A 20,223-nucleotide genomic window follows, 5' to 3' on the forward strand; every position below is an offset into this window, starting at 1 on the left:
GTCGTCTGATCGTATCAGATCAAGCCTGTTTACCGCTAGACCAGCGAAACAGCTCAACTGATTAGCCGTTAGGGCCAATCCCCAGCGCGAGCCATCCATAAAATTTGAAACACTTTTACGATGTAAATGAAGAAAAAAATAAAATAAAATAAAACTATGATAACGATTCTTTTTTAAATATTCTCCTCAGCACGCAATGTCCTCTCTGTATTGAACTGTCATTTCTAAACAACACGGCTATACCTACAGCCGAATAAAAGGTACCCGGATAAACGATGTCCCACCGTATATTACATTAAAAACTCTACTTTTCGCATAATTATTGTAGCATTGTTTAAACAAAACCGTTTCCTACATAATATAAGGTGGATTGTTCCAGCACTACATTTTGTTACAGTACGGAGTGGTACATTTTTGCGTGTCGTAATTTATAGATAATCCCAAAATGCGTTAATAATTGGCATGCACTGTGATGTGTCGTCCGCATGCCAAAAATTTAATCTTTTTTTTTGTATGATGCCTCCAAACATATTTGTTTAGTTGCACTTGGCAAGTGATAAGATTATCACACGTGCGGTCCCACTGCTCGTCATTGGTTCAAGCCTCATTCGGACCGTCCCTCCGTAGCGAGAACTGACTATCCTGCTGCGTGGTACTGAATAAAGTCTCGAAAATCTGCATAGACCGGCATGTTCACTTTACGCCATGTAGAAATGATAAAATGGGTAAAAAACAATATTTTTTATGTACTGTTCTTTAAACGTGGAAAGAATACAATGAAAATGCATCGAATAGGGTTCTCTTATCATGCCGTGAAACTGTATGCCAGTATCATCTCAGATACGGTCCGTTACGCACGCTTGTTGAATCGTTCCCCGCTTCGAATGGTAAGGCATTTTATTGGCAACAATCACAAAGAAAAATTACTACCATTGAACATTGAACACTAACATTGAAAACGTACAACAATTTTAGGCACCTGCTGCTGCTGCTTATTGTATTATCGGAGCTGGACCTTCCGGTCTATGCACCGCCAAACAGGCGCTAGCACTCGATAGCCATGCTACGGTGACAGTGTTTGAACAATCTAAGCAAATTGGAGGCTTGTGGGCTTACACTGACAACACTGGAAAAGATTCAAACGGCTTGGATATTACATGCATGTATGCGAATCTTCGCACAAACCTCGTCAAACAGGGCATGGGATATCCGGACTATCCCATCGACGAACAAGCGCCTACATTCGTGACGATTAGCGATGTGATAAAGCAACTGGAAGGGTACGTCGACAAGTTTCAATTGAAGAAGGTAATTCAATTTGAACGCGAAGTGGTTCGAGTGACCCGAAATTTCAGTACCGATCGCTGGGACGTAAGTACGATATGGAAAAAGGCGATCGAGTTGATGTAGCTATATTAAATTTAACTCACATTGCAGGTATTGGTGAAAGATGTAGCCGCCAATCGATATACCATGCATCAGTTCGATTTCGTACTGGTATGCAATGGTCATTACAGTTCACGAATAATTCCATCTTTCCCGGGACAGAACATATTCCGAGGCCAGCAGCTGCACAGCAAAGATTATCGCCGTGAAGAAAACTATCGTGATCAGCGTGTGCTTGTTGTTGGTGGAGGACACAGTGGAATGGATATAGCACCGGCCATTGCTCTACATGCCGATAAGGTTGTGCTGAGTCATCGGTGTAATGATCCCGTTCATACCGGCGATCGAGTTGTACAGAAGCCGGAAGTGTTGCGCCTAACGCAAACTGGTGCAGAATTTGTGGATGGCACACAGGAAGATTTTGACACCATTATCTACTGCACGGGATATCGCTACTCGACACCGTTTCTCTCCGTGGACTGTGGCGTGTCGTTAGAGGACAACACCATCAGTCCCTTGTATTATCACTGCATCAACATCAACCAACCGACTATGGCCTTTATCGGGCTGCCTTTCAACGCCTGTCTTATGCTTATGATGGATCTGCAAGCAAGATTTTGCCTGAAATTCTTTACCGGCCAAAAACAGTTGCCGGGCAAGCAACAAATGCTAGAGTGGTGGCAGAAAGATCAGCAGGAGCGAAATGAGCGTGGTTTAAGTGGGAAGCTATCTCACATGTTATCTGGAGATTTTCAGCAACGGTACTATGATGATATTGCGCGAATTGCCGAGATAGAAACACTGAAGCCCGTGCTCGCGAAAATGCACGCTGATTGCATCAACAGTAAAAAGAAGGATGTTAATTTTCGTAATTTTGAGTATCGTATTGTTGACGATGATCATTTTATTAAGGTTCAAATACCACCCACAACAACGATGAGCTAAAATCGCAACGATGATCGAGATTTTATGGTTCAGAGCGATGACCGTCGTACTGTTCTTTCAGACCATTTACATTCAGTCGAAGTATTTAGAAACTGATTTTCGATATACTATTCCGTTGAGCAACACACAATTAAACATGTATGAGTCAATATTGCGAAAATGGTTCTTGATGTACTACGAATGCTTTACTAGATATTATCAAAAAGTATACGTTTTATTAGAAACATCCAAAAATATAAATGCATATACAACTGAATTGTGCGTTTCAAAATTTCTTACCTCTATTTGTATATATGTGTGTACCTACTACACACCTAATGAAGCGCAAATTATATGAACCGCGGATGGTTGCGCCATGGTTGCGTCGCTGAGTCTCGGTTAGCTACTGTGGCTCCCTATAGTTAACTCGTTTGATGCACATACAACTTCCGAAATATCATACTTGACAAACGTATTTTCATCCACTATGCGGTAAATATCATTTCGATAATTTTGTAAATCTTCTTTCTTTCGCCTTCCACTATCAATGTGCATATCCGTCATGACCTTCGGTATGGTTTCGATTTGCGCTCGGTGTGCTAAGGATTGATAATACTCCCCTTGATATTCTGCTCCCATCATATGTGCCTGCCGTTTTTTCAACCCTTTACCCCATCGGCCGTTCATTTCACGATCATGGTCGGACATCATTTCGTCCCTGTCCGGCATAGGCAGACGGCCACCGTAAAACGTAACACAGAATCTTGCTTGCAGTTCGAACATGAGCGTGGCACAAACGTAAAAAGGTAACCCAATGAAAGCCATCGTGGGATGATTTATGTTTAAAACGTGTTTGTAGAGCGGTCGCACCCAATTATCGTCCACCTGCACGCCACAGTCTGGATGCAGGAAGGGAAAACTGTACCGGTAGCCTGTACAGTAGAAGATGACCGATACGGGATGTTGAGATCCATCCACGAATTCCACACATTCTGGCAAGATCCGTAGCACGTCCGGTACTTGTAGCACGTTGGGAGGAAAAGTTAGTTGCTTCAGTTTTTCTGGTACGTGGTGGCTAAAGTATACGGTTTTTGCCATCTTCGCTGTTTCAATCGTTAGATCTGTTCCACTTGGCCCAGCACCGATCACAAGTACGAGCTGATCTCTGAAAATGTCTGATTTGCGATAGTCATGACTGTGTAGTTGCTTGCCAAGGAAACATTCGCCCCCGGGATACGTCGGAATGGCAGGTGTATGGTAGTGTCCATTGCATACCAGCACGAAATCAAACCTTTCAGTTGTTCTCAATCCACTAGGCAGGTGTCTTACGGTGACACTCCATCCGTCGGTTTCATCCGAAGCAGGTCTCACCTCTTCGACCAAATGTTCAAACGCGATCCTTCTGGTAACATCGTAATGCGCGGAATAATCTCGAATGAATTGTAACACCTCGTGCCAGGGCACGTATGAGGCGGGCTGTGCCGGCATCTCATAGCCTGGAAAACCCATAATTTCTTTCGGAAGGTTTGTCTTCAGCCCTTCATACATACTGGTATGGACTGGTAAACCATAGCGATCGTTGCCCACTTCATCTGTGTACACCCAGGTGCCACCGATTTGATCCGTTCGTTCATATATCGTTACGTTGCCACCAGCATCCAGAATCGTTTTAGCCGAACATATACCAGAACTTCCAGCTCCTATCACACAGTAGCGTTTCGGCTGCCCTTTCTGACATCGTATCAGTGAGATAACATAGACAGGAAAGGAAAATAATTAATCTTATCGCATACAAATTTGACCACAAGTACGAACTTACCATTTTTATAAAAATACAATAAAAAGCTATATTTGAGATTCGTTTTAACAAACGGACACTCGTTAATTATGGGTGTATATTGCGTGCAGGTCTTTGCTAAGACAGTGTTATCACTATCACTAACATAAGGAAGAGCGCAGACTGGCTCGATTTGACACAGCGACAAGCAAGACGACGAAACAGCTGATTTGGGGACACAATCTCTTTTCTAGATTTTCACTATGGGACAAAGTAATGGCATTGGCCAAATGTAGCCAAAAGTTATATTTTATAAAATATACCGATGAAATAGACAAGTTTAATGCATTCATGCTGATCTCATTTAATACGTGTGGTACATTGGTTTAAATATATAGATGCAATTTTCATACGCTCTGTTCGGATATTTGATCTGCTCTGCTATGCAAATGAAAAAAAGCATTACTCATTTCATTGATTATAACAATTTGATTTCACTGTGATTCCATATTGTGTGCGCGAGATTGCAATGTTCAGGAGAATATAATTATTCTTTCTAAGTTGGACGAATGCTGGATGCGTTGGTCTTAGGTTGTTAACAGTGTGTTCTTATTATTCAACAATCGATTCTCACTACAAGAAAATCAATTGAGTGCACGCTCCGGATTGAAAAATGTACATTCGTCGGATTAAACCATGAGGATAGTTGTGCCTTGAGAAATTGTGTGAAATTTATATATATGCTGTATGTTTCACTTCCAAAATTTCACTACATCATGTTTGGGAATTATTTACGCGCATTTTACGCCAAGATTTAACTTCTCTTTGATTCATATGGCCCACCAGAGCTAGTCCAAAAGTTGGATTCATTATTTGAACGTCCTGTCGGTGGAGGTGAAAGCATGTTCGTTTTGTTTTCTGTTAACATGTGTCGTATTCTTTCTCATTGAATTACTTTATTTACCTACTGTATTGAGCTTCTGTTGCTCAGTCATCTAGAGCTGTTTTTCATCAACTTTAGCTAATGGATATTTGTAAAACTGAAATACACCATGAACAAGAAAATGTATATATTTTATAAGGATAATATGATGAGTCTATGCACTGTTTGTCTTCATTTGTTCTCCAACAACTGTAACCCTTCATCTCTCTAGAATTTACAACACCTGAAATACATGTATGCGGTACGTTTCGCTCATAAGATAAAGTCTTTAAAACACTGATAAAAAATTCTCCACAAAAAAAAACACTAGCTTGTTTGTTCCAAGCTAACACGGCTATTTAGTCACAACATACAATCGTATCAAGGTTTTCTTACAAACGATCCAAAATCTACATCACTTATCACACGAGAGCCGAATAGTTTACAGAAGAAACGAAACGTGGGGAGATTTTTTCTTATTATTTGTGTCTTTATGAGTCTTTGGTGGCTGGCTCGCCATTGGCATAAACGTTGTATGAAGATAAACCACTTAATCTCAGTAGTGTACATGCTTATATATTCATTTTTAAGAAGTTTTTGATGGAGTAGAGGAGTACTTTCATTGCAAATGTTTCCTCATTTGCGTATGTATCCCTATCGAATTTATGCATTGTTGATTTTCTGGCCAATTCTTGTTCTGGTTCGATGTAGAACTGGCTAGAAGTGGAAGTTATTCGGAGGGAATGGAAGATTTCGTAATACGTCTGTTACCATGCAAACTGGGTTCATTTTAGCTGTTAAACGCATAGGTTATCTCAAAAAGATGATACAGATAACGTGTGTATCGCCGCTTCAGTTTACCGAGAAATTGTTTGCTTTATAAACGTAACGCTTTAGTGTTATAATTAACACTTGCATATCATTGCACGAGACACAGAAGATTGGTAAAATAATGCATTTAAATTTAAAAAAATCCGAAATAAGTTATCATTATACTTTTGTCGTTATGTTTCGAACTTTTGACTACTTGCAGTGTACGTGTGCTTGAGCGATCAGGATTATTAGCGATTTGGAAATGTTAAATTCCTCCACTTTAACTTTACTTGTACGTTCTAACAGTAATAGTTGCACAACTTAACCTGCATTCGTGTGTCAGACATAGTAACAAATATGTCTGCACGTCAAATAGAACTCAAAAATGGAAGGACGGCTTTATCGGTGCTTAACATTCATATCAAATCTGTAAAAAAAAGGTCTTGTAAAAGAATATGAGCGTCAGACTAATTTAAAGTGCTCACAGATCCAATTTCTACAGTCATTTTAATTTATAGGTTGTTTTTTAGGCTGCGTATGTGCGTGTGTGATTGTTTTGTGTTTGGTATTTTTTTTCGTTTTGTGTATACTACTATTGCCGGTCGCCAACTCGTACGACTTAACAACACGCCCGTCATGGGTTCAAGCCCCGAATAGACCGTGCCCCCGTATGTAGGACTGACTATCCTGCTATGGTAACAATAAGTCACTGAAAGCCAAGCTCACTTCACTAGTGGGTTCAAGCAGGCCTTGACCGACAGCGGTTGTTGTGCCAAACAAGAAGAAGTATACTACTATTGTACGATGATGGCGTTGTGAGAACTTTCCACTTATTGCTGTTTTACTTTTTTTTACATATTTTTCGAATGTTTTGTTTTATCGGATTTGTTTACTACTCTTCATATAGGATTTATACTTAGTATTTTTACATGCATTTATCAGTCGATATCATCAGTCCCTTTGGAATACGATTGGGTGAACTGAGTAATAAATGATACAATGTGCTCAATACATACGAACCCACAAATTGCACTGCAGTAAAATCAATAAAGCGTTTTAGAAACGTTGCCTGAGGGAGTTAGTCTATACTTGCTTCAAAACAACATTGCAACAAACGAACACCAAATGGAAAGGCTCTATTCCGGGAAGCATTGGGATAAACTATAGGAAAGTGTAAGTAATACTAAACTGTAAACAATGAGCATAGTCTATTCGATTGGCTAAACGCAATTAAATAACAATCATTATAATTGCTTTTTTCTACCATTTAAATTTGTGCGATAACAAAGGATACATAATTAATGGAAGATTCACAGACATGTTTAACAACATCCTTCACCAGTAATCTGCAAACATACGCATACTAACTTCAAGAAGTATAACTAGTGAGGATTCGTTTGTTGCACTAAATTTGCAGGCTGTACTCTATTACAATCATTCATGTTGCTCTAAGATTACTCGGCCGACGCATCTGCAAAAAGTTGACCAATGTCTTTACTTTCAAGCGTCTCTGGAGAGAAAGGCTCCTCATAGGTAAGGAAACTATTCGAGTTGGATATAGTTGTTTTGCGACGGACGTTTTTCACTTTAGACGCGGCTACCGGTATGGTTGCGGATTTCACAATCCGTCCTTCAGTACTAGAGGCCCGAGCCGTGTTGGAGGAAAGTCTTTTCTTTTCCGTGTTTCTGCCTTCGACGCCAGCAACCGACAAGGTTTTGATGGGTTTTTTACGCCTGCTACTTTCCCTCCTGCGACCAGCAGCATTTTCCACGATGATAACATCCGAGCTTGACTTTGATTTTCGTTTGACAAACTCATCCGAAATGAAGATTAACTCGACGTCATCTTCAGCAGGTTCAGATGCTTTCGGTTGAGCAGAGTCCTCTACTCCCTGTCCTCCGCCGAGTGCCATATCATCAACTGATTTTGAGATTGTTTTTGTATCGTTGGCGCCCCTAGTCTCGGCGGCATTGACCACTATCGTTAGCATCTCGTCGGCCGGATCTATCCCACGTACAGTGTTGGGCAGTTGAAAACTTCTTATTGCCACCGGCCGAAGGGATAGTGACATAGAATTTCGCTTGTCTATGCTTTCCATCGATTTGGAAATTGTTTTCGGACTCTTCTGTACCCGTATGGTTTGCTGATCGCGCAACGATTGTCGTCTGAATTCATCGGAAATGATTATTATTTCCTCTGCTTGTGCTATGCTACGGCCATGTGTTCGCAATAATGGCGGTTTTTTACGATATTGTTTCGATGCATGCTGTATGCCAATTGATCGCCGTTCGACCGTTTCGCTATGACGTCGCTCAAGCGGACCGATAATTGGTAACGGCGAATTAGGCGAAGGTAGTGGAGAGGGTAGCGGGGAAGCTGAGCTTCCTAGCAGTGAGTCATCTGCACGCAGTCCGAGCATAGAATCGTCGATGGTTAGTGGAAGCGCAGCACGGCGGGAGTTAGAATCTTCTCCACCAGGCGACCGACCGACACTGTCACTCCCAACGGCGTCAGCTGTAGCGTGTTTTGCCGTTACGTTACCTATTCCGTTTAAAATGTTCTTGACGTCTAATGATAATCTACACTTTGTACAAGATGAGGATGAGCTATTCGTAGTGTCGTTCAGTTTGCGCACTAATCTATTCAAATTATCCTTGTTTAATGCTAATATTCTTTTGCTTTTACCTTCCTTCCCGACCACACTGCTCTCCGCACCAGCAATGGCAGCATTGACAACGTCATAGCCATCAATTGGTGCTGCCGCTCCTGTTGGACTGGTTCGTTGCATCTGTTGCAGGTTTTCTTTGGAGGTGTTGATAATGTTTTCATTGCAAGCACACTTGCGGAACTTTAGATTTAACTCGATCATGCTGCTCTCGGATGAGTACGAAATGAAACCATGTACATCACTATTCTGACACAGAGACCGTCGATCCTCATCTACATCGGAGTTCTGATGAAAGTGATCCACCGCCACACCATTGATGTGCACGGTCGCTTTCGTATTTCCTACTACATGGTCATTCGCATCACCATTTTGTGGTTGGCTTGCCTTTTGTTGATCGTGAGCAGAAACAGACGGCGTCGGCGGCTTTTGGGGCAGCTGATCCTCCACCGTATCTCTGCCATCTCCGTCGGAACGAGTGACTGGTAGACTAACGCTAGGGGCTATCGGGGCGGAGGAAGCAAAATTAAATTCGCTCTCCCCGCCAGGCTCCTGATGCTAGAGAAGCTTTTCGATCGCGGATGCATCATTAGTAGAGTTTGAGCTTAATGTAATTGATGCATTCAATATTTCATCATCTGTTATGGGTCAATGAAGAACGAATATCGGTATAAAACATTTAACAAAACCACACTTACAATCATAAGAAACAACATACCCGTATTTAAATCCTCTTCTTCGTCTTCCTCATTATCATCGTCATCGTTTTCTGCCATCTTTCGGCCGTCACCATCTCCTTTGGTTCGCTTTCCACTGCTATTGGCGCTGGTGCGTTTGTTCAGCTTTTGTCAGTTGACCAGTTCAACGGACACAAACTGTTTTAGCCGTTCCAAATATTGGCTGTACATTTCCACGTCATTGTGGCCGGCCCCTTCCACCCATAATGGTTCCACTGCTCGGGGACACTTTTCGTAAATGGTCATTCCGTGGGAAAAATCGATCACCTCATCTTCGGTACCATGTATTACCAGAACGGGTGATGTTACTTTCGGCACTTTATCAATGCTAGAAGAAAGGAAATGCATAATAAGCTCATTAATGTATGTGAACATTTACTGTGGGTACATTACAGCAAACCATACCTGGGAAATGCATCGAAAAACCACGTACGTTTTGTAGCTGGAAAGGCTACTCGCATACCTGACATCAAAGGGGAATGCAAAATGACGGCACCAACCTCATAGCGACTGGCCAAATCTACCGTGGGAACCGTGCCTATGCTTTGTCCGTAAAGAATTATATTTTCAGGACTGATGCCATACCGTGTTCGTAGAGCGTGCCACGCTGCGTCGATATCTGCGTAAAGATTCTTCTCCGTCGGTTTTCCGGAGCTTTGACCATAGCCGGAATAATCGTAGCTAAAAATGTTACAATTAATCCGTTGACCTAATCCGATGAAAAACGTAGTCATTTGCCCAAGATCTACCGCATTACCGTGGGAAAAGAGCAGTGTAAATCTAAAATAAAGATAAAGTGTTTCAATCGCAGGAATGAAGTATGGCAAAGATTAATGGAATAATTAAACAGTGACGATGCAATCATGTTCATGATACTTTCTATAATTGAATTGTATAATCCTCAATCGAGAGAAATGTTATGTTACAGAAATGAAACATTAATGTTCTGTTTGGCGATAGCTATTATACCACATTTCGTTGACCATATCCAAAAAGATATTTTAAAACAGTTACGTACCGTGCGTTAGCGCTACATTTGACGAATAAACATGCTATTCTGTTCCCGCGAGCAGATCGTGCGTAAAACACTTCGAAGCATTCTTTTTCGCGATCGGTATACTGCCAGTCGGCCTTATCATGTAGCGTCAGGGTAAACTTGCTGTTAGTATTATCCGCTTCCGGTTTCAGATCGTAGCTAGCTTCTGGCGGTAAGAAGGCCAGCTTCGATGCAATGCGTCCTGGACACGGAGGGCAGCAAAACAAACAACAAAGTTCACTGAAACTTAACCCGTTCATCTTTCTTTTGTCGGCGCTCGTAGCGTTTATATCCGCTTCTTGCGTCTTCGTCGACGCCTCCAACACTGCCGATCTGCCCCGCTCTACTCTTGCTGAGGTAGAGGAACTTATGTTAACTGTAGCTTTCCTATCCCGTTCCAGTTTGGCGTTTGTGTTTATTATGTTTGGATTGTTAGTCGTAGGCCTGGAGGAGAAGGATAATTAACTCTCTTCAAATGTTGCGTCTCGCCCAATTTTCTCACTCACAACAACACGAATGGTGGGGGAGATTATTGAAGAGGGTATGGACCCATGAACTATTTCTCAGATCACACTTGTTAAATACGAAAAGAACCACACAACGGATGTACTTTAAGATATGTATGTCTCGCGTCAGAACAACTGTTTACAAATGTGGAACATAGAAAGAAATTTTAATTGTTTTTGTTATTCTTTTTTTTCACCCAACACAGTTGAATACCGATCGACCGATGTAAAGCGAAAATGATACAGACGAGCAATCAAAACTTCTTTTGTTTTTTTATTCATGTATTTTTTTTCCTTGTCGTCTTTGACACATGACAGCCACCGACAAACCCTTTCTAAACTCCGACAGATTGGGACAGTACACACAAAGTGTTTCAATGAGGCCTCATTAGGCGGCGCTCTGGCATCAATCGAGCATGACATCGAATATGTAAAATGTATGGAATTTGACAGGTAAGAAACCAGGTTTGTCTTATTTGTTCCTTATTTGTTATTTCGCTCGTATTTTAAAGCTAATTTGGGACTGTCTAACAAAAAAATCATTACGATGTCGTACTATGTGGCAAATTAGGAGATAAGAAGTACTTTGCGGAACTATGGCACTTGTTAACAAGCACGCCGTACGCTGTGGAACCGTTGCAAACCTCATAGCTTTTTAATGCATGAAATCGGTACGAGGTGGCTCTTGTCAAAGTGTCAAAGACTGGTGCCGTCAATCATCTCATTGCTGCTGCACAAGTTATATTCGTTAATTGAAGAAAGAATATTGAGTGAAGTGATTGTGTTTGTACAGTCAATTGTGTGACATTTTGTATAATTCATGAATATTAAGGATTTAAAAATATACTTCTTCTTCCTCTTTGGCACAACAAAGGCATGCGTGTACCCACTAGTGAAGTGAGCTTGGCTTTCAGTGACTTATTGTTACCATAGCAGGATAGTCAGTCCTACGTATGGAGGCACGGTCTATTCGGAACTTGAACCCATGACGGGCATGTTGTTACGTCGTACAAGTTGACGACTGTACCAGACCGGCCATTTAAAGTATACACCTGTACATAAACAAAACAAATCCTGTTGTTTATTTCCAAAGTGGGTTTATTATACAGGTGGGCCTATCCCGAACAATTTGACAGCCGTGCTGTTGAAAAATGAAAACGAAACGACAGGAGGGGATTCGATCATTTGTTGATGTATGCGTGTGAATTTCAATGGCTGGTTTGGTTGATGTGTCGTAGTGTGGGTGAAAAACTACGTACCACAATCGAATCTACTCCTGTCATTCGTTCGTCCAATATGGCCTTCCCGCCAAACCTATAAGCCCACCTAGTCCCTATACCCACTTTGGTTTATTTCATTACCATTGATGGCGCTTGCTTGAAAATGAAACTCAAAGAAAAATAATACAGGGTTTTCCAGGGGTTCTCATAGTTGTGGGACACTTCCTCGACTCTTTGTTATGGGAAGTGAACTTCATATGATGTAAATTGGACTCTATGGCACCATTTTTGGACAGGCTCCTTGGAAATTCCTATTGGATTTGTCCAACAAGGGTGCTATAAAGTCCAATTCCCGTTGTATTATGTTCATTTCACTTGTCAATAAAGTCACAAAAAGTCAATAAAGTGTCTCACAGCTATGAGAACTCTTGGAAAACCCTGTAATCCCTGGCATAAAGAAGTTGCTTAGGCGCTATTTAGAAGGACCATCCGGAACTTTGATACTGTTTATCTACTTGTTGGATGCGATACAAAGCGGGGCACTCAGGTGCGCTCTCCGCGAGAGCGATCTCTTGTCGGCTGACGAGCACGAATGCCCACCACCCCGGTACTAATAGCCGTCCCGATAGTAATAGGAATAAATAATATAATATAATAGAACACAAAACTACTGCAAAAGGCGAATTTAAGCAGCGAGTTAAGCTTGCCAAAATTGGCTTCTTAAGCAGTTTTGGCTATTTGGGTAAACGACAGGAAATCAAATATGCATATGCAAACAAACACTATAATTCATGGCAAATTTCAAATATTCGCATTGGAAAAGCATGAAGATAATAACTGACTAATTTTTATCAGAACATAAGATACATTTCCAAAAAAAAAAAAATCAGAACCCAAGCGCCACAGATTAAGCTTAAACGTCTGGTTCACTGGTTTGCTCAATAGATGGCGTATAACTCATCATTATATTGCTGTCCTTTTATTGCAATCTGTTTTGACAAGCTTCATGAAATCATGACCTATAGAGCCTTCTAACTTTCCGAGGAAAAATCTATATGAATGGTCGAATGGCAACAACTACAGGGGTATTACGGTGTTGAATACCGTCTATAAAGTATTCTCACCGATCCTTCAGGATCGTCTTGTCCCGCACGTCGAAGAGATAGTTGGAAACTATCAAAGAGGTTTCCGTAACGGAAAATCTACCACTCATCAGATCTTCACCATGCGGCAGATCTTGGAGAATATGGCTGAATACAGAAACGACATATACCATCTCTTCATAGACTTCACATCCGCATATGATAGCACAGCCAGGGTAAAACTGTATGACGCTATGAGCTCTTTTGGAATCCCGGCCACACTGATAAGGTTAGTTAGAATGACTATGACCAACGTCACTTGCCAGGTGAGGGTGGATGGAAAACTCTCAGGACCTTTTGCTACCACCAAAGGTCTGCGCCAGGGGGACGGGCTTGCCTGTCTCCTATTCAACCTGGCGCTAGAGAGGGCCATCCGCGACTCGAGGGTGGAGACTACAGGAACCATCTTCTATAAGTCAACCCAGATCCTGGCATACGCTGATGATATAGACATCATTGGTCTGCGGCTCTCCTATGTAGCAGAAGCCTACCAAGAGATCGAGCAGGCGGCAGAGAACCTCGGATTGCAGATAAACGAGGCAAAGACCAAATTGATGGTGGCAATAATTGCGGGCCTACCAATAAATAATCATAATCTACGTAGGCGTGACGTACAGATAAAAGAACGCACTTTTGAATTCGTCCCACAATTCACCTATCTTGGGTCTAAGGTCAGCAACGACAATAGCATGGAAGCTGAGTTGCGCGCAAGGATGCTGGCTGCCAACCGGTCATTCTATAGCCTGAAAAATCAGTTCACCTCAAAGAACCTGTCGCGACGGACAAAGCTGGGACTATATAGTACCTATATAGTTCCGGTACTCACATACGCCTCTGAGACATGGACACTATCCAAATCTGATGAAACCTTCTTAGCCGCGTTCGAGAGGAAGATGCTTAGAAGGATACTTGATCCCGTATGTGTGGAAGAACAATGGAGGAGCCGCTATAACGACAAGCTACACGAGTTGTACGTCGACCTCACTGTCGTGCAGCGTATCATGCTCGCCAGGTTCCGGTGGGCTGGCCATGTTGTACGCATCGAAACGGACGACCCAGCCCGTAAAGCCTTTTTAGGCCGTCCACAAGGACAGAGGAGGCGTGGTAGGCCCAAATTGAGGTGGCAAGAAGGCGTGGAGGCGCCCGCCATTAAGGTTGGGATAACAGATTGGCAGACGAAGGCACGAGACCGTGAGCGGTTTCAGACACTCCTGAGGCAGGCCAAGACAGCAAAACGGTTGTAGCGCCGGATAAGTAAGTAAGTATTGCCGTTCTAGTTCTATCGATGCATAACTTCAATGCGAAACCATACAACAGTACATGTGTACAAATGTGAAAGTCTAAGCGAGGAAGCTCCACTGGTTGAGTGTCCCACCAACAACAGATGGCGCCGCCAGCTTTTTTGCTATATTTAGGTTGCATCAGTCGTTCACCGTCTGCTAAACGAAGTCTTTCTACATTCCGTTTAGGTAGAGGGCTTGAGTCGTTTAGAACCCGTTTAGTGGTCGTTTAGTGGATTTGTGGCACTTGGGATTCTATAACAAATTTAACAAAAAGGCTCTCATTTTCAATCTCTCACTATAAAGTATTACTTTTTCATTTTCATTACAGTATAAAGCAGTACACCGTCGAAGGCTCCGAACAGAATTGGCTACTGCGAGCTGTTGAGAACCTTAAAGCACTGCGATTCATTGACCAGTACCTGAGCGAAATGACGCCGCGGAAGGTCCTGACGATGTTTCCGAGTAAGCCGCATTTAGCCGATTTTATGCAGATACATCCAGACATGCTAAAATGGGCCATATCCGCTGCCGAAATGTTTTCCCTGGAGGACGCGGAGCACTCTTATGCTATCGATATGATGGACAAGATATTCAGCCATACCGGTGAATTCGTTCGTCGCGATCCATTCGCCGCAGCACTCATTATCGCTCAATAAAGTTCATGTTTATGTCAGATGGCACTCATTTTCAAAACTCTATTATAAGGAGGCGGTTACAGGGAAAATGAACTGTTATATTCGGGGACGTTCGTTCCCGTTTGTATGAAATGAAATCCGCGAGGTTTCGAGTCGCGGATCTTTTCTGAAATGAGTTGTTTGTTGCTTATGTCTACCGTTTTCGCTGAAAATAAAATGCGTGCAGGGCATATGTTGAGTTATGAGGATTGATGAAATCAACCCTAATGGAATAAAAATCCTTCCGTATAGGATGAGATAGAGCCGACGGTTGTTGTGGGCACAGGGAAGTGCTAGGGTCCATTTATGTTTATTTGTTTTTAAGACTATTCTCTCTAAATTATGTGCTCCGCCCGGTTAGGCAGGATAGGCAGTCCTTGCTTAGAGGATACAGTCCGTATGATGCTTGTACTGACGGAGCCACGCTTAACCCGATTTTCGAGGATTCGACAAACGAACCGTATGCAGTATGTGCAATGGCTCGGTCGTTGTCGTTCTCGTCTTCACAGCTGTGGTCCGTTGTGGACTGTCCTGTGATTCCTGGTCTTTACCTCGCCCCGTTGGAGTTGGGGGACGAACGTCGTTCCTCCCTACGTTGCGCTCTCACCGACCTTTGTGCAGCGTTGCGCCGTTCGTTTCGCGCTACAGCAACTGCTGCATGTCGCGCCTCCATGTTAGCGACCTCATTGCCCAACACCACTGGAGCTCGGTCGTTACACAAGCAGCTTCGCATAATCGGCTCCAGCTGTTTGCGTCGCGTACCAGGTACTCCTGCAGAGTGTCAGGCGTTACTGGATCTGGTCATCTTTCACCGGCCAGCTCCAGACAAACTGAGGCTAAGCGAGGACATTCAGAGACTGGCAAGAGGACGTGAAGCCCTTGATGCACAAATACCACCGACAAACCGACGTGACACTGGCGCTACAAACGTGTCCCACACGAAAGTACTGTCATTTACCAGTGAGGCGAACACTTCTGTCAAAGTAAGCTCTGTTCACTGCTGCTTCGATGTAAACAACTTTTCTAAATACAAATTGCGAAGGAAGTGTGAGGCACGATTTTGTGAGAATTATTGGACAAAACACCCAGGAAAATCATTTTATATGTTTCTAAATCAATGCAAAAGATGTGAGAAGTACATAAAACAATACGCATTAGAATTTGCGAAGAAAAACAAAAAGGGGTGTAATGTTGTAACGTACGCGACTGGGTAGATCAACGGTGTTGTAGTTTTAAACATCACTCACTAGGTACATTTAATTAGAACAAAGCAGAGTTTCGGATGATCACTGGGAGCCATCGGGGCTCCAGGTAACGAGTGGACACAATGCATTAATTTGACACATTTGTGTTGTTTGTGCGAATTACAATAAGACTTAAACGGCTCCACTGAACCGTGTCACTGTGCGTACTGAGCAGTACTCGTTCTAATCTTACATCTTTATTTATACGAGTTACGAGTATAGTTAGATTTGGTTTTACTTTCGCTTTCTGTTTTGTGTCAATTATGCTGAAGATCAGAGTTTGAGTTTTTATATGGTTTCGCTTATTCTGTAAGGTCAGTTCTGGATTTTTGTGCTTATGCGGTGTTTTGTTTCTACGCTTGCGGGTAACGGTTCTATTTGTACACACGATGGTACGGTGTCTCCTATTTCATTGTATACGACACTTGATGGTTGCTATTATGCAATGTTATGGTTTTACGCTTCAACTGCGTTTAACGGGTTTTGTGCTTAGTAATGTTTTATGTTCTTTCGATCGCAGAGGTGGTCGAATAAAACTCACGCGTTACTAATAAATTTACTAACGTATATATTCAACTTCACTTGGATACAATTGGTGTTGGCTTCGAGCACGCTTCCTTGCTGACCGCTAGTTCTTCAGTGCGCGCTGGTGTTTGGCGGTCAACGTCCGTGACCGCGCAACCGATGACCCCCGGATCGATCACACGCATACATTCACGGATGACGCTTTGCTGTCATCCGTGAGTTACCGCCGTGAATGAGTCCGGGCCAGGTTAGCTCACAACATAATGTTTTTTCGTCCTTGAAAGTTAGTGTGTGGCTTGCATGTTTTGTAAGTGTTTAGTGGGATAGTTCACACCCACGTTTTTCTGCTGATTTACATTTCCTGACTTAAGGGTTGTTATAGTGTGTTGTGTGTTAACAATTTTTGTTATTTGAGTGTAATGAGAATTATGTGAACTGAGTATAGCATATGCATGCTACAGGGGATTTAGCAGTTTCTTCTCTGTGTCAGTGTAGTAAGCGAATCATTATAGAGATGGCGCTAGTGTTTAACGTATTTTCATTTGAAATAAGGAGACAACTTTTGAAGCTCATTTTGTTCGAAGTGTCACGTCGGTTTGTCGGTGCAAATACTCCCGAAAAAAATCGAGTGCACTTGGGCCAAAATACGGGCTTGTAAGGGCATGTTGTTAAGTCGTGCTTTTTGAAGACTGTACCACGCAACCCCATACTATTTATGACCATTTAATTTAATTTCTAGATGTTTAGATGTCCTCTAGAGAGGGTGTTTACTCTGCAATCATTGTAAGCTATTTGGCCCAAAGCTCTAAATACTGCTGTTATCTAATACTTCCTAACAGGCATCGGGCCAGTAGCGTATTTAACGATAAGCGCACTATATGCCGACAAGGTTTCCTTTGGTTTGAAGCCCTGAGAATAGGAAGACTAGCTATGTTTTTTTTTGTCAGAAGGTAAAAGTAAATTCCCAAGACGCATTCAAAATGGATTAATTATCCTAGTGTGTTGGGGCTCCGTCTATTTAGGAGCAGCTTCTCCTCGAACCTCAAAATAACCTAACATGTTCCGGATAAATGAGTCTACATCAGTGTAAATTGTGACAATGTACACTCCCCCCTCTCCCCCCTCCCCACTTCACCCTTCAAACCCCACAAACCCAGACAGACAGATGTTTACTTCAACTAGTTAAGGCCCGGTAAAATCTACCGGATGTCCTCAAATTTCGAATTATTTTCAAACTCTACACGTTGCAACAACCATAACTCCTAATTGTTCTTATGTGTTAATGCATTTGTGGTGACACTTGTGTTAACCTTGTAACACACTGGGCAGTTCTTACTGTACTTTGCAGAATCGTTAAATATCGATGAGGCTACTTTTGAGCCTAGTAACGAAATTTTGTAATTTTCAAACTGATACGTTCCATGCCTCTGTTGACACAAATGTATAGTTTTTTATTGTTATTTTTTTAGTAGTAACCTCAACAACGTGTTCATTGAATAACGTATTGATGCGCAGTGGATTAAAAAATTAGGCTGCCGCTAATACATATACAACATGTTGAGATCCAATCCCAATTACGTACTAAAAACATACGATTTTTGAAATGCTCACTTTTACTTCAATCCATTTTGTGTTTTTTGTGCCCCTTAACTGTAAGATTGAACTATTAAAATATGATATCGCACATGGTTCTAATTCCATTTCTACTCTTTTTTTGACTTATGTTACAAAAGTCAGGTAATAAGTAATAGATGATTAGAACATTTTAAATGTAAATTTTCGCGGTCTTAAATTTCAAAAAGGTCATTTCCAAAACGCCGTCAAATTTTTTTTTATTATCCTGAAACTGGTTTTGAAGTATTGAATGGAATTGGTATTTGTGTATGAGACAATTGTTATAGTTGCGCCAAATATCAATTTTCAACAGTGAACATATCCCCTCATATAACCAAATGTGTAGTTCTAATATTCCGATCTATACTGTTATAGAAAAGAATGGTTCAACACTGTTATAGCCTTCCCAGATCAATTAACTAAATTCACGTTTACTTGCAAACTACTTTATTTACTCTTGCAGCCCCACATCTTTCAGATTTTTCTTCTAATTTGACGTGTCCTTAATTATAACGTGGTTGTTCTTAATCAACACCATAATACGGTGATAGCATCACATGATAGATATAGCCATCACTCTTGATAGATACAGTCAGAACCTTTTCAGCCCTCTTGGGCACGTTACAGTAAGCATAGTTTCATTGTGGATCATTCTGCAGTTGATGCTGATGCGGCTGAATGCAGTGCGCACGGTTGTCTCACCTAAAGCGCAGTATGTTGCAGTCATGTTGCGCAATGAACCATCTCTTCCTTTGTTCCGGAAGGACATCCTGAAATAAGTAGTTCTTCCCGCACGCGAGCAAATCGTTACAAATTCAATTTTAACTTTCAAGCCATCAACATCCGCCGCTTTCTTGCTCGGAATTTCAGCAAGGCTTTTTAGCATATGGCCGCTTAGGGTCTCTCGGCTACATCCACCTCTAATTGTCATGCGTTTTCCTTGTCCCGACTCAACCAATATTGCGGAGTAGTAGATTTAGGGCGGTCCCGTGGTACGTGGTCATCAACTCGAACGACTCAATAACATGCCCGTCATGGGTTCAAGCCCATAGATCGTCCCCCCGTAGCAAGGATTGACTATCCGGCTACGTGGTAATGAATTAAGTCTCGAAAGCCTATACTATACGGCATGTCCGCATAGGACGTTACGCCAAATAGAAGAAGATTTGAGGAAGTGTACATGTTCGACGTCCTGGGTACAGCAACCCGTTTTACAGGATATTCTGTACCACACTTATCTGCTGATGAAGACGGTGTACAGTCAGTCCAAAAAGTATTCGTCTAGCTGAATATTTTACAGAAAAAGGCGAATTATGGCCACAATACGTATGGGGCGGTAAAAGTAATGATGAAGTTTGATAAAGGGACCATCAATACACACGTTTTGCTAAAAAATAAGTATTTAAATAGTGCAATAGCAACCAAAATACATAAAAAACTAAAAAAAGTTGTTTGATGGGTGCGCAAAAAGTATTCGTCCATTGAGCTTTATACAGTCAGACCAAAAAGTATTCGTCTAGCTGAATATTTTGCAGAAAAAGGGGAACTATGGCCGCAATAGACATGGGGTGGTAAAAGTAATCATGAGGTTTGATAAAGGGACTATCAATACACACGTTTTGCTAAAAAATAAGCATTAAAATAGTGCAATAACAACTAAATTATTTGAAAAACTAAAAAAAGTCGTTTGATGGGCGTGCAAAAAGTATTCGTCTATCAGACTTTTGGCATAAAATACGTATGAAAACAAAGGT

General features: G+C 41.8%; 4 protein-coding genes across 4 annotated transcripts; 1 reads left to right on the forward strand and 3 right to left on the reverse strand.

Annotated features, from left to right (window-relative positions):
* Positions 1-661: 661 nt before the first annotated feature.
* Positions 662-2,587, forward strand: LOC121599880 (senecionine N-oxygenase-like). Its single transcript, XM_041927995.1, has 3 exons — positions 662-887; positions 976-1,371; positions 1,438-2,587. The coding sequence occupies exons 1-3, from the start codon at positions 690-692 to the stop codon at positions 2,329-2,331; spliced, it is 1,488 nt and encodes a 495-aa protein (XP_041783929.1). The 5' UTR covers positions 662-689; the 3' UTR covers positions 2,332-2,587.
* LOC121599881 (senecionine N-oxygenase-like) lies at positions 2,525-4,321 on the reverse strand. The gene is made up of 2 exons (XM_041927996.1): positions 4,130-4,321; positions 2,525-4,041 (listed from the first exon to the last, which is right to left on the reverse strand). The coding sequence occupies exons 1-2, from the start codon at positions 4,130-4,132 to the stop codon at positions 2,710-2,712; spliced, it is 1,335 nt and encodes a 444-aa protein (XP_041783930.1). The 5' UTR covers positions 4,133-4,321; the 3' UTR covers positions 2,525-2,709.
* Positions 4,322-6,608: 2,287 nt separating this feature from the next.
* LOC121598691 lies at positions 6,609-9,264 on the reverse strand. Its single transcript, XM_041925904.1, has 2 exons — positions 9,187-9,264; positions 6,609-9,046 (listed from the first exon to the last, which is right to left on the reverse strand). The coding sequence occupies exons 1-2, from the start codon at positions 9,262-9,264 to the stop codon at positions 7,277-7,279; spliced, it is 1,848 nt and encodes a 615-aa protein (XP_041781838.1). The 3' UTR covers positions 6,609-7,276.
* Positions 8,947-10,699, reverse strand: LOC121599769 (alpha/beta hydrolase domain-containing protein 17B-like). Its single transcript, XM_041927839.1, has 4 exons — positions 10,244-10,699; positions 9,631-10,005; positions 9,207-9,553; positions 8,947-9,126 (listed from the first exon to the last, which is right to left on the reverse strand). Exons 1-3 carry the CDS (start codon positions 10,519-10,521, stop codon positions 9,337-9,339), a joined length of 870 nt encoding a protein of 289 aa, XP_041783773.1. The 5' UTR covers positions 10,522-10,699; the 3' UTR covers positions 8,947-9,126; positions 9,207-9,336.
* Between the last annotated feature and the right edge of the window lie 9,524 nt (positions 10,700-20,223).

This window comes from Anopheles merus, chromosome 3L, assembly GCF_017562075.2.
Source record: "Anopheles merus strain MAF chromosome 3L, AmerM5.1, whole genome shotgun sequence".
NCBI classification, from domain to species: Eukaryota; Metazoa; Arthropoda; class Insecta; order Diptera; family Culicidae; genus Anopheles; species Anopheles merus.

What these genes read in the sequence shown, in the direction of transcription:
- LOC121599880 (XM_041927995.1), top strand. Translation starts at nt 690, where the DNA reads ATGTTCACTTTACGCCATGTAGAAATGATAAAATGGGTAAAAAACAAT. An exon ending in ATCGTTCCCCGCTTCGAATG is followed by an intron (nt 888 to 975) that starts GTAAGGCATTTT and finishes CAACAATTTTAG; the next exon opens with GCACCTGCTGCTGCTGCTTA. An exon ending in TCAGTACCGATCGCTGGGAC is followed by an intron (nt 1,372 to 1,437) that starts GTAAGTACGATA and finishes CTCACATTGCAG; the next exon opens with GTATTGGTGAAAGATGTAGC.
- LOC121599769 (XM_041927839.1), bottom strand. Translation starts at nt 10,521, where the DNA reads ATGAACGGGTTAAGTTTCAGTGAACTTTGTTGTTTGTTTTGCTGCCCT. An exon ending in AAATGTAGCGCTAACGCACG is followed by an intron (nt 10,006 to 10,243) that starts GTACGTAACTGT and finishes TCTTTATTTTAG; the next exon opens with ATTTACACTGCTCTTTTCCC. An exon ending in TTTTTCGATGCATTTCCCAG is followed by an intron (nt 9,554 to 9,630) that starts GTATGGTTTGCT and finishes CCTTTCTTCTAG; the next exon opens with CATTGATAAAGTGCCGAAAG.
- LOC121598691 (XM_041925904.1), bottom strand. Translation starts at nt 9,264, where the DNA reads ATGGCAGAAAACGATGACGATGATAATGAGGAAGACGAAGAAGAGGAT. An exon ending in GTATGTTGTTTCTTATGATT is followed by an intron (nt 9,047 to 9,186) that starts GTAAGTGTGGTT and finishes AAGCTTCTCTAG; the next exon opens with CATCAGGAGCCTGGCGGGGA.